At 47.5% G+C, this 13,599-nt stretch overlaps 1 protein-coding gene across 2 annotated transcripts in view; it reads right to left on the bottom strand.

Moving 5' to 3' along the window:
* UNC13B (unc-13 homolog B) overlaps positions 1-8,107 on the bottom strand; it is a 307,612-nt gene extending 299,505 nt beyond the window's left edge. Inside the window, exons 1-2 of one of the 2 annotated variants that reach the window (XM_066602685.1) lie at positions 7,994-8,107; positions 6,840-6,902 (exon numbers count right to left, since the gene is read on the bottom strand). In XM_066602685.1, coding sequence (XP_066458782.1) covers positions 6,840-6,861 — 22 coding nt within the window. In that variant the 5' untranslated portion in view covers positions 6,862-6,902; positions 7,994-8,107. Of the gene's footprint in view, positions 1-6,839; positions 6,903-7,930 lie in introns of both variants that reach the window. The other variant, XM_066602686.1, reaches the window with a different exon arrangement.
* Between the last annotated feature and the right edge of the window lie 5,492 nt (positions 8,108-13,599).

The following is a 13,599-nucleotide window of genomic DNA, read 5'->3' as shown; positions in this document are numbered from 1 at the left end:
GAATATATAAAACGGACAGGAAATAAAAAAAAAGAAGAAAAAAAAGAACGGACATCATCGACCATGCGTTAAGCTGGAAGCGTGGCGCAGATACATCTCCAGCATGAGGGTACAGTTACTTGTATCTGTAGTTGGCACATCATATGTTAGGAGTAGTTTTATATACTAAGTGTAGCCCGTGCAGGGCCTATAAAAGGGCAAAGTTCACAGTGAAAGTCTGCCCCAGGGATTGACACCCTACGGATGTTAAAGTCTGAACCACGGGTCAATTTTTGTCGAAGTCTCTTCCTCGCTCCTACACTGCTCAAAAAACACAAAACACAAAAAAAGGAACACAAATCACATTTCTGATCTCATCCGTGAATAAAACGGGGCGCCGATGGCGGACTTGCCAATTCTGGTGACCTCTGAGGAAGGATAATTAGGCAGCACGATGCTGGGCCGTGAGCCACTACAGGTCGCTGGTCCTTCCCGCCACCCTCATGGAGGATGTTGGACAGTTTGGTCAGAAACATGCATACCAGTTGCTAGATCATTGGAGATAATAGGACTCCGGCAGCGCTCCTCCTGTTCCTCCTGTCCTGATGCCCTTCTGCAGCCAGCCCATGTCCTAGTACCTGCTCGAGACAGTGCTGGGAGACACAGGAAACCGTCTTGTGATGGTACGTACGGATGAGCCATCCCGGAGGAGCAGGACCACCTGTACAACCTCATTGGGCTGCAGGTAGCCCTTCACGCACTAGTAGTGATGAGGACACCAGCAAAACTAGATAACAATCAGTCAGGAAGGAGAAGGAGTGAGGACTTGTCCCCATTCCCATTGTGGTGGCCTCCTGGTGTCCCCTCCCCGGTGCTCCTGCTGTCCCTTCCATTTGCACAAAAGCAAGGGAAGTTGATTGACAGTCACTTCTGCTTCCTTTTATTCCAGGTATGGGGGTCCCCAGCAGTCAGACCCCTAATTAGATATTGGATCATTATAATCTCCCCTGCAGTAGCCGGCAGAAAATACATGACATGTCTCCATCACGTCAAGGCGCCGCTGCGTAATTCATTTTACCAGCTTACTTTACAAGTCATGTGGGAAAACCGTCATTACCGGCTGCTGTATCCAGGCCAGAAATAGGAAGCTGCAGATGACTGATGTTGGAATCCTCGCTCTCAGGTGGCGACGGATGGCAAATCATCTGCAGCGCTGTGAACACCCGCAGATAAGTCACCGCTGGTGCAAATCCTTCCATTCACAGCTGCCTGACAGCCTGTCACTGAGTTAACGGGGAGACACACTTTACGTTTATTATGGGAGACTTAAAGTGACACGGGGAACATCCAGAGACTCCATAAGAAGGACTGAGCCTATCGGACTCCCTGGGGTGCTGTAAGGCTGTTAAAGGGACAGTCCATGAATGATTTTCATACCAAAGTCCTGAAATACTGTTAGTAGCTGTTTTGGGGCAATTAGCAGCATTTCCATTACAAAAATACCTTTTCATAATCTTTTGCCGCCATGTGCTTCCCTTGATAATGTTGGGAGCCTCTATGGGATAAAATCAGCCTCCTTTCTCTTCTGGCAGCTGACAATATAGTATAGTTGTTTCTTGCTTCTCACTGCCATGTGTCCTGCCCAATGCCGTTGGGAGTGGCTATGAGATGAATCAATTTCCTTCCCCTCCTGGAAGCTTATAATATAGTCCCTTCTTGCTGCTCTTGTAAAAAAAAAAAAAAAAAGTCTTCTAAGCTATACTGCCATGTGTCTCCTTCGATGCAATCGAAAGCAGCTATGGGATGAATCAGTCTCCTTCACCTCCTGGCAGCTGACAATATAGTCCCTTCTTACTTGTCCTGTGGAAAGTCTGCTCAGCTATACTGCCAGGTACTGCAGGGATTCTGCCCCTTCCTGATAAGCAGGAAGCTATTGCTACTGGCTGCCTGCAGGGCACAGATGATCACTATGCCTAGACTGGAAGAAGCAACTGAGCATGCGTGTCCTCCAGCACTCCATGCGTGTCCTCCAGCACTCCATGCGTGTCCTCCAGCACTCCATGCGTGTCCTCCAGCACTCGGCTCATTGGGTGCACTACACATTAACATACAACGAACACCAAGTGATGCATTTAGACAGAATGATCCTCAATCAAACTAGTGAACGTGAGTGGGAAAAAAAAAAAAAAAAAAGTCAAAACATGAGCCAACGACTAAACGAAGAATGGGAATCATTTGCTTTTTCTTTGTCGCTCATTTTCTGCAGGGATAGGGAAAAAAAAAAATACTTCTTGGTTCTCGAGGGCTGGCTCAGCCAATCACAGGTAGAGCTTTCTGGAGGCGGGGATTTTGAAAGTCCTGACCAGGAAGCTCTGCAGGAGAACTTCAAGCAACTGCCGGGGGAGCTTCAGGAGAGACGCGCGGGGAGATGACCGCGCCAGAGAGGTGATGTATTCCTTTATTATACAGCTAGGGCTTACTTTAGGGCCTTTACAGTAGGATTTCCAACTGTAAAAGTTACATTGCATTAAAAACGCATTTTCGCACGTGGCGCAACAACCCCACCCCCCCCAAAAAAAAGAACACACAAATTGCAGCTGCATAGAGCGTTCCGCGGTTTTGTAGTTTCACAAAGTAGCAGGCTACAAAACATCGCCCGTGTGGAAGAACCCATAGGAAAGCATGGGCTCCACATATATGCGATCTGTAGCGCTGTGACAAAAATCTCCAGTGGCCTTACCCAGCTGATTATGTGAGCGTATAAGACGATCGGCAGCGGCGGACGCTGGCACGCTCTACTGCGCGGTACAATAGGACATGCTGCATTCTTCTTTCATGCAATGAATATACTCCTGGGTATATGAGTGGATGAATGAAAACCAACGCACTTCCCGTGACTCCATTCACCACGTGTTATGCGTGTAATGCGCTATTAAGTTACGCTCGTGTGCGCCGGCCTAAAGGGACGTCTTGCAGAATTGTTCTTGCGGATTTCTTTTATTGTAATGGAGTACATTTTTTTACAAATGCAAGCAAACATGTAAACATTGACACAAGTGAATATATTTGTAGGTATTAGGACTTAAACCACTACAAACATAGCACTATGTAAGGAGGCAGATAACAACATAGTGGATTTCTAAAGGCCCGTTTAGACAACGATTATCGCTCAAAAGCCGTCTTTTGACCAATAATTGTTGTGTGTTACCGCACTTACATCGTGCAGTTTTCGTTATGCCATCGCTGATCGTTGTCTTTCAGCATGCTGCCTCATCAGGGATTCACAGCGGGATACAGCTGATACTATTGTTTCAGCTGTAACCTGCTCCCTGAACACAGCCGGGGTATGAAGAACAGAGCGGTCCAGCTGTGTTCTGCATACTCCTCTCGGAGCACTCGGCTGTATAACAGCCTGTCACTCCCTGCAGAAAACAGCTGGATGCAGAAGACAAGCGGCCCGCTTGTCTTCTGCATCCCCCGCTTGGAGAGCAAGGTGATCGCTCAACGTCTGAGTCATCACCTTGCGCTGTAAATGACAATGATTATCACTCAAAAGAGATCTTATGTGCGATAATCGTTGTGTCTAAATGGGCCTTAACACACAGGAAATGTAATACGACCCTAAAGTCTGGAGGGGGAGAAGAAAAAAAAAACGTAAGAAGTTCCACAGGACGCATTCCATAGTTAAAAACTGCAACAAAATTTGCACTACTTGTTGAAATCCACACCTCCGTTCCGGCCTGCGGACAATTCCATCCCGTGTGAAAGATCCCTTAGGTCATGGGCGGATGATCTGCTGTGGAAATGGTGCTCCTTGGTGTTTAGATGGGCAGATCTACCGTATACTAGTCAGCTGTCAGATGTGTAGTCGGCCAGTGAGCATTCTTTATGGTTGTAATCAGCCTGCGAATGCCAATCAGCCGCCCAGAGGAAGGCGCTACAGACCGCTTGGGAAGGAATCAACAAGCGCTGATCGCCGCTGGTTACTAATGGCGGATTCTCGGCCTGCGTTAGAGGAGCCTTACAGCGATTTCAGACGAGGCACAAAATTTGAGCACCAAAATCCACGTCCTTCATGCAACGGCTGCTGTGGATTTGCTAAAGGCAAAATCTGAATGTAAGCCACGCAGGCCTTGGTGGACGATTGCGCCACAGATAAATCCATGCCGCGTGTTAAGGCACCATAAGCGTTTTGTCCACACAGTGAAACGCGTTGCAGAAGTTCTCTCAGCGAACTACACCTCTATAAACTACATGAAAATCTGCGGCTTTCTATGCAGAGCAGCGCCAAAAGCCAGGGCAGAAATTGGCGCAGAGAATTTTGTGGCGATTCCGCCGTGGGAACCTTCTCTCGGATCTCATTTCTAAGTACATGTGAATATAGAGGGGGTAACAAGATAATCAGTAGCTCAGGACCAAGATGATGCTTGGGGGTCCGGCTGGTGACAACGAGCTATAAGGCTGCGTTCACACGGCGCTGATCTGCTACAGATTTTATCAGGACCGTGTGGATGCACGTTAAGGCCTTCCTAACGCAGACGTTCGGCAAAGTGCCGCGATTTTAATCGCAGGGCTTCGCTGAGATTTAACATTCGCTTTCGGATGCATCCAAAACGAAGTCAAAATCTGAAACCACTGGTGCAGATTTGGACTCTAAATGAGCTGCATGCCCGCAGCCGACTTCAGGGGATACTCCGCTCACCTCCAAAGTTTTTGGCGGTCAGCATACTTCTTCACCCGGTGGCCTCTATTGGGCAGCTTATGCGGAGGTGCCATCACCTGACCCGCAGCACTGCGCTCACTAGAAGCCGCCGGGTGACAGAGGCGTTAACACACGGAGGCGAGCGCTGTATCTTCTGAAGGCAGCTGCAGGAACGCAGATAATTTAGTCTAATTCGAGATAATTTTTGCATTTTGGATGCATAAATGGCGCAGGATTTGCCGCAGAGGATTTTACTCCTATTGAGAAGCCTGCGGGAAAACACCCGGGGGGAAAAAAGCCCCAAGTAGAGCATGGCGCAATTTTTGAAAATCATCATGGACTTCTTTAGCCCCCCCCTCCCAAAAAAAAGAGAAAAAAAAAAGTTTTAAAAAAGTGCTGTGCCATTTCTAGAGTGTTTCATACTTAACTCTTGCCCTACCTATAGCGACCATCCGGACAGCCAGCATCACAGCTAAAGCAAGACGCAGCACTTTCCAGTACAGGACAATCCATACCCCCCCCCCCCCCCCCACTATATGTACCCCAGCGCTGCGCCGCATCCTCCGGCGGGGACGTGCCGGCATACACTGTAAGTGACCTCGCTGCGTACAAAAGGCTCTGCAGGCGATGAATAATATCAGCCGGAAAATCCGAGCAGACAATGAAAATCACAACAAAAGCAGCGTCAGCCACCTGGAAGTGTCCCGCCTGGACTCTCACCGCGCGGCCAGCATACAGCCCCAGCACAGGAAGGTATAGACAGCAGGACCTGATAATCCGCCGGCTCACCTCTATAGGGGCAGACATTCCAGCCCGCCGGCGTGTACAGCAGTCACACTCCCCACTACAGCAGCAGGGGCTTCTGGGGATCAGAGTAGGAAACTTTCCGATATACAACCATTTCAGTTAATACACAAATTTCAAGATCTCCGTTTGCTGTCAGCGATTGGGAACATTCTTGTTAATATCCAGAGACTGAAAGCCGCACGGATCCAAGTATCTATTCATATGACATTCAGGTTCTTGATACCACAACGAAGTCCAGATGGGCCAAGATACAAGATGTGATACAGGCGGGCATTGAGGCTCTAGCACCCTGTTGTACCGCCCCTACCTTGGATACAAGATGTGATACATGCGGGCATGGAGGCTCTAGTACCCTGTTGTACCGTCTGTAGCTTGGATACAAGATGTGATACAGGTGGCATGGAGGCTCTAGTACCCTGTTGTACCGCCTCTAGCTTGGATACAAGATGTGATACAGGCAGGCATGGAGGCTCTAGTATCCTGCTGTAGCGCCTCTAGCTTGGATACAAGATGTGATACAGGCGGGCATTGAGGCTCTAGTACCCTGTTGTACCGCCCCTACCTTGGATACAAGATGTGATACAGGCAGGCATGGAGGCTCTAGTATCCTGCTGTACCGCCTCTAGCTTGGATACAAGATGTGATACAGGCAGGCATGGAGGCTCTAGTATCCTGCTGTACCGCCTCTAGCTTGGATACAAGATGTGATACAGGCGGGCATTGAGGCTCTAGTACCCTGTTGTACCGCCCCTACCTTGGATACAAGATGTGATACAGGCAGGCATGGAGGCTCTAGGACCCTGTTGTACCGTCTGTAGCTTGGATACAAGATGTGATACGGGCAAGTATGGAGGCTCTGGTACCCTGTTGTACCGCCTCTAGCTTGGATACAAGATATGATACAGGCGGGCATGGAGGCTCTAGTACCCTGTTGTACCACCTGTAGCTTGGATACAAGATGTGATACAGGCGGGCACAGAGCCTCTAGTACCCTGTTGCAGCAGTCCAACATTTCTACCTTGGTGCGTTTGTTTTTGTCAACCACTACCGGTATATCATTGGAGCAAACCCTCTGCTGTGAGAAATCTCAGGTCCACAATGGGTTTTCAGCTTTGGAATGTAAACAAGGATGCTCCTATTCACTGACAGCAAGCAGGGATCTTAAATAAGAGCACAAGGCACGCAGCACAAGACAACATAACCAGCTCTGCTATGCCGCCCGGCACAAGTCACTGAGCAGTTCAACACAGAGTCTGTAACCCCAGTATACAGATATTAGAGATGCCAGTCCCCCTATGAACCACTACCTGGCACAAGAAGCGGGCATCACTGGCGACACACGTGCACTTACCTCGTACACACAGGAGAGACATGGCCTGTCGGTGGGGATCACTCCAAGGAACATGAGGTGAGCCTGCAGGAGGATTAATTAGGATTAATAGCCGGGTATTACTGATGCCACCTGGGTGCGAGAGGGCAGAGCGGGCCAGCAGGAGCATATCCTCACTGACATGGGTGCAGGGGCACACAGGGGAGGGAGACCATATACAGCAGCTGCTTATAGGGAGGTGGAGGGGGCCATACACTATAGAGAGGTAGAGGGGACCATACACAGCAGCTGCTTATAGGTGGAGGGGGCCATATACTATAGAGAGTTAGAGGGGACCATATACAACAGCAGTTTATAGGGAGGTGGAGGGGGCCATATACTATAGAAAGGTACAGGGGACCATATACAACAGCCACTTATGGAGAGGTGGAGGGGACCATACACTATAGAGAGGTAGAGGGGACCATATACAACAGCCGCTTATAGAGAGGTGGAGGGGACCATATATAACAGCAGTTTAGAGAGAAGTAGCAGGGACCGTATATAAACAGCAGCTTATAGAAAAGTAGGGGAGACCATATACAACAGCAGCTTATAGAGAGGAAGCATATATAACAGTAGAGTACATAGAGGAAGAGGGGAACATATATAACACTGGATTATATGGAGGGTGACCTATATAACAGTAAATTATATAGAAGAAGAGGGGGGACACTACATTACATAGAGCTGGAGGGGACATATATAACACCAGCTCACATATATGCTCCTCTCTAAACAGACTGGATTATATAGGGCAGGGGACATACATACAGTAGTGATTATAACACTAGATTACACAGAGGCAGCCTATAGAAGAGATTATATACTGGACACAACTAGGTTATATAGGAGGAGGGGGACATATATGACACTAGATTATACAGGAGGGGAGATGGACGGAATATATACAGGAGGGGCATTATATACCGGAGGGGCTACAGCACTGTATAGAGCTGGGCAGGGGCTCCGGCGGACAGCAGGGAGGTACAAGAAGTGCCCGTAAGGATGGCTACACATAACGAGGGACGGAGCAGCACAAGTGCACACAGAAGCGGAGCCGCCGCCGTTACCGGGAGAAGTCCGGGAAGTTCTAGAAGAGCGGAGCCCGGTGCCCGGGAGCCGCCGCCGCTCACCTCCTCTCCGGCCGCCGTCACCCGGCAGACAATCCCGACAGCAGGTGCTCCCCGGGCGGACACAACAGTCAGTGTGAAGGGAAAGATCCCGGCTCCAGCTCCTCCTTCCCCGATACACACTGTACACACCCCTCTCCTCCCTGCATGGTTCAGCTCACCTACGGCAGCCCCAGGGGAAGGCCTGACCCATCCCACAGCTATACAGGGGGATGCAAAGACAGTGAAACGATACCGCACAGGTGACAGAGATGATTGACGTGGAGCTGCTATGTCAGCCAATAGAGACGAAGAGGCGTGGTTATGTGATGGGTGGGCGGGGTTCTTGGACTGTAATATTGTCAGTTGGTATACTCGCAGGGCGGTTTTTCCGCTGTGTTCGTGCGCGGGGCGGAGCACACCTGTCCGAGTAATGCGCACACCTGTGGAACTATTTTGTAGAATTGTATCTAAGCCTATTATGTGTGATCCCGTCTGCTGACCCTGACGTATCTAAGCCTATTATGTATGATACTGTCTGATGAGCTGTGTATCTAAGTCTGATATGTCTTTCTTATACTGTCTGTTAAACAGATGTATCTAAGCCTTTACATTGACTTTCCGCTTTTGGTTTATAGAGAAGTATAGCAACCAGATAAGGACCGAATTGATAGGATAACAAAAACCCTCTTAATTTAAAATGATGAAAAGTTTTGCAACTTTTGAAAGTAGTTTATCCTAGAGTTTGTAACTATTTTCAAGATCTCTGCTTGCTGCCAGTGTAGGGCGTGCTAAAACTATACCAGTTCTGCTTTACATGAATGTTTCCATTTGTGGACAGCAAGCAGAGATCTTGAAAATTACAAGGAATCAAAAGTCAAACTAATTAGAAAGTTGTAGAATTATAACAATGAGTCAACATTATGTATATGAAACTGAAAACTCCTTGGACAATTGTAACCCTGATGTAATTACTAGTCTGTTACAGTGAAAGGGTTAATTGTTTATTCCCTGGAGAGCAAAAGGTCCCCAAGGCGGGCTTCACAGGGGTGTATTTGTACACGCAATACGCAGTGAATAGAGCCTATTGATTCCAATGTGTTTGCTCATATTCTGTATCTTACGTTCACATTTCGGTCATGTAAAAAAATAGAATGTCCTCTATTTTTCTGCATATTTGCACATCCAATGTCCCCATAGAAGTCAATGGAGGGTGCACAGAATTGGAGGAACAAGTTCTTAAGGCACAAGATTTAGCTCCGCCGGCTCTATCTGACGGGAAGCTTTTCATTCCTGTACATTTAAGACTGCAAGTTCTTTCGGAGGCGCATAATTCAGTCCTGGCGGCTCATCCTTGGCTTAACCCTTTGCAATCCAATTTTGGATTCAGTGTTACCTAGGGGGCTTTCTCTTTTTGCCATTATACAATGGCGCCATCTGCTGGCTAGAGCCAGTACTGCGGTATGGGACATGCTGGAGAGGCCCCCGACAACAGAATGGGCAGTAATCTACAGTAAGAATACCCTGCCGGACGTCTTCCCACATCGGAGCTGTACAGCCTTCAATCTGAATGTCTTTAGACGTCAGACAGTGGATTGGAAAGGGTTAATAACACTCGGAAACTACTTATGAGAACTTTTTGGTGGCCGGCTTTACGTAGGGATGTATTTAGTTTTGTGTCCGTGTGTGAGGTTTGTGCGAGAACTAAATCGCCTCGGAATCTCCCAGACGGGAAATTGTTACCTGAACTGATTCCTATTAAGCCTTGGACTCATTTGCCCATTACGGATTTGCCACCTTCTGAGGGTAACACGGTCATCTGGGTTGTGGTTGATCATTTTAACCAGATTTTGTGGTTTTGCACAATCTGCCCAATGCTAAAACTTTGGTAAAATAGTTTGTTTCTCATATCGTGAGATTACAGGGATTACCTGCGAATATCCTCTCCGCCCGAGGGGTCCAGTTTGTTTCCGGGTTCTGGCAGTATACTCGGATGGGAATACAACTCTCTTTTTCCTCCCTGTATCATCCTGAGACTAATGGCCAGACGGAGAGGCGTAATCAAAGTTTGGAGCAGTACTTGCGATGTTATGTTTCGGATAATCAGGAGGATTAATCAGAGTTTTTCCCTTTAGCGGAGTTTGCTGTAAGTAATAGAACATTAGAGTCTACAGGTACATAACCATTCTTTTGCAATTACGGATTTCATCTGTGTTCTGGTTCTTTTTCCAAAACTATTTCAGAGGTCCTGGAGGAGAATAAAAACTCCTCTAACATTGAGGCGGTTTGGAATGAGATCCAGAAAAACCTTAGAAGGTCGGTACAAAATTACAAGGGGGTGGCGGATAGCAGGTGGTCTGAGGGGGTTAATTTCTTGGCTGGAGATTTGGTCCTGTTACTGGTTAATGGGAATCTTCAATCTGAGGTCAGCCGCATTGTGAACTCTCGTCAAGTGAGGAGTTCGTTACAGTACTTAGTGCATTGGCGGGGTTACAGGCCAGAAGCTAGGACATGGCTTTCGGCTGCAGGTGTTAATGCGGATTGTCTAGTTAAGAATTTTCATAGATGTAAGCCAAATAGACCTGGTGCTAAGAGTCCTGAGGCCCCTTTTAGAAGGGGAGGTACTGTCGCATCAGCTTTTGGTTTTCGTTCAGAGGTCTGGTTTATGCTAGTGCTGTTTTGGATTTTCCTCTCCGCTTTCTCTAGCACTGGTGGAAGTGTCTATGAGAGTTTTCTGCTACCTGTTGCACCAGCCTAGCAATTAGGGAGGGCTTTTATTCCTGTCTTGGCTATCGACTAGTGCTGATTATTCTCAGTCTTCATCTGATGGTTGTTGGAATCAGAGCTAAATCTTGGTCTCCTGTTTTTTCCTGCTCATCTCAAGCTAAGTACTGTGGCTACTGGTGGTAGTTGCATTCATACTTAGTTGTTTACTTCTGTTCTAGGTAGGGATATTGAGTGGTCGAGGTTCATAGGTCAGGTGCGTACTTATCAAGGCGGGACATCCGCCATAGGCAGGTACAGTCTCTTATTCTGTGTTCTACTGTGTAAACATAGCCCAGGAACTGTTCAGGGGACCGGTTTCGGTATATCCTGGTCAGATGTGACATGTACACAGTGACTCCCCCTGCAGAATAGTGAGTGCAGCTCTGGAGTACAATACAGGATGTAACTCAGGATCAGTACTGGATAAGTAATGTAATGTATGTACAACAGAATAAAGAGTGCAGCTCTGGAGTGTAATGCAGGCTGTAAATCAGAATCAGTAAGTGAAAAGCAATGGCTCCACCTGCAGAATAGAGAGTGCAGCTTTGGAATATAATACAGGATGTAATTTAGGATCAGTACTAGAGATGAGCGAACATGTCCGTTACGGACACATCCGCACCCGGACACCGGCTTTGCCGAACACTGCAGTGTTCGCGCGTAAAGGTCCGGGTGCCGCCGGGGGGCGGGGAGATGCGCGGCGGCGCGGGCGGCAGTAGCGGGGAACAGGGGGGAGCCCTCTCTCTCTCCCTCTCCCCCCCACTCCCCGCCGCACCCCCCCGCGCTGCCACGGCGGCCCCCGAACTTTTTCGCCCGAACACTGAAGTGTTCGCAAAGTTCGGTGTTCGGGCGAAAAAGGGGCGGGGCCGAACGTGTTCGCTCATCTCTAATCAGTACAGGATAAGTAAATGATAAGTAATATAATGTATGTACAAGACAATAGAGATTGCAGTAGAATAGTGAGTGCAGCTCTGGAGAATAATACAGGATGTAACTCAGGATCAGTACAGGATAAGTAATGTAAGATACATTAAGGCCAGGCTCACAGGATCGTATGTGACATTGCATACCGGCTGCGTGCTGCCCATTGTCATTGACTATCTAGTTGTGTATGGGGATGTAATGCACACCAAGATAGAACTTGCTGCTATTTTTCTTGGATGTATATTTTTTGCAATTCGTGTGAGTGACAACATGTCCGCCTCTAGGATATTAGTCCAGCATATTACGCATGCAAAATCCGCACGCGTTATACGCTATGACCATACGCTCCTGTGTGACAGCCCTAATTCTGTATGAACAGTAAAATGGGGAATGAAAATGATGGGGATTTTAAAATCCGCCCCACATTCATGATTCCATACAGATATCTATCCGTGCGTGCGAATGGGGTTGCATTTTGGCGATTACCTGAATGGGGTCTGTAATGGCTACACTGGATGTCACTCAACTTTCCAGACGCATATGTGACTATTAAACAGAATATGTATTTAATCTCGGGATTAATGCGCCTTGAGACCTATTTGAATATGCTAACATGCGACGCATTGTACATGCTACACTTAACACCGCGGCCGGGCAGCCGTGCCCCTTGTCTCCAGATGTTCCTGCAAGTCGGAAACAGCTGGTATCAAGTCTCAAGCAAGTCCTATTAATACCGGCTGCTATATTAATATCTCCATTCTCAGAGGCATCACGTTTCTGCACAGATTCCTGTCCACATTAATTACCCGAGCGGCAGAAGCTGTCACTTCAATTCTCTGCTTTTCAGGACGGGGGGAATTAAGTGTTCGCTGCTCTACAGAAGCTGCCAAATAAATGGATGTTCAGCTGATGCGACCGGGACACCAGGTGTTGGCGAAGGAGAACGCGCAGAAACATGGAGCCCGTGTCATCACCAAATTGTCTAATGGGAAAAAAGGGAAACTTCTACATTTTAGTAAGACCGTACGATCGTATATGTTCCATCCGTTCACAATGATAAAAAGGTGTCACTGTTTAAATGCATTGCTTTTCGTGGCGTACAAGATGCGTCTTCTAGCGCCCTTTGAACCCCTGACACCACGCTTAGTGCTTGATAAAGGGCTGAAATGTTGCATCACTGTAATGTATCTCTGCACTTATCTGTAGTATCCTAATAACTCCAATAACCCTATGTGTGTACTGTCCAGTCTTTCTATGTGTGTACTGTTGGAGGGTATGACGGTGGGGCTTCAGGACTCTGCACTACATTTTCAGCCCTAGACGGTGTGTGTTGCTAACACACTTGCTATTAGTGATAATGAGCTTATTGACTGTCTTCAATAATAATGACAATAGTGAGTGCAGCTCTGGAGTATGATCCAGAATGTAACTCAGGATCAGCACAGGATAAGTAATGTATGTACACAGTGACTCCACCAGCAGAATAGAGTGCAGCTCTGGAGTATAATACTGGATGTAACTCAGGATCAGTACAGGATTAGAAATGTATGTACACAGTGACTCCACCAGCAGAATAGTGAGTGCAGCTCTGGAGTATAATACAGGATGTAACTCAGGATCAGTAGAAGATTAGTAATGTATGTACACAGTGACTCCACCAGCAGAATAGTGAGTGCAGCACTAGAGTATAATACAGGATGTACTTGAACATCAGCACACAATAAGTAATACATAAGCAGGGAATCCACTTGAAGAATAGTGAGTGCAGCTCTGGAGTATAATACAGGATGTAACTCAGGATCAGTACAGGATAAGTAATGTATGTACACAGTGACTCTACCAGTAGAACAGTGAGTGCAGCTCTGGAGAATAATACAGGATGTAACTCAGGATCAGTACAGGATAAGTAATGTATGTACACAGTGACTCCACCAGCAGAA

This window comes from Eleutherodactylus coqui, chromosome 5 (genome assembly GCF_035609145.1).
Source record: "Eleutherodactylus coqui strain aEleCoq1 chromosome 5, aEleCoq1.hap1, whole genome shotgun sequence".
Lineage (NCBI taxonomy): Eukaryota > Metazoa > Chordata > Amphibia > Anura > Eleutherodactylidae > Eleutherodactylus > Eleutherodactylus coqui.
Note: the sequence above shows the minus strand (reverse complement) of the source record. Positions and strands in the feature narration are given on the sequence as shown.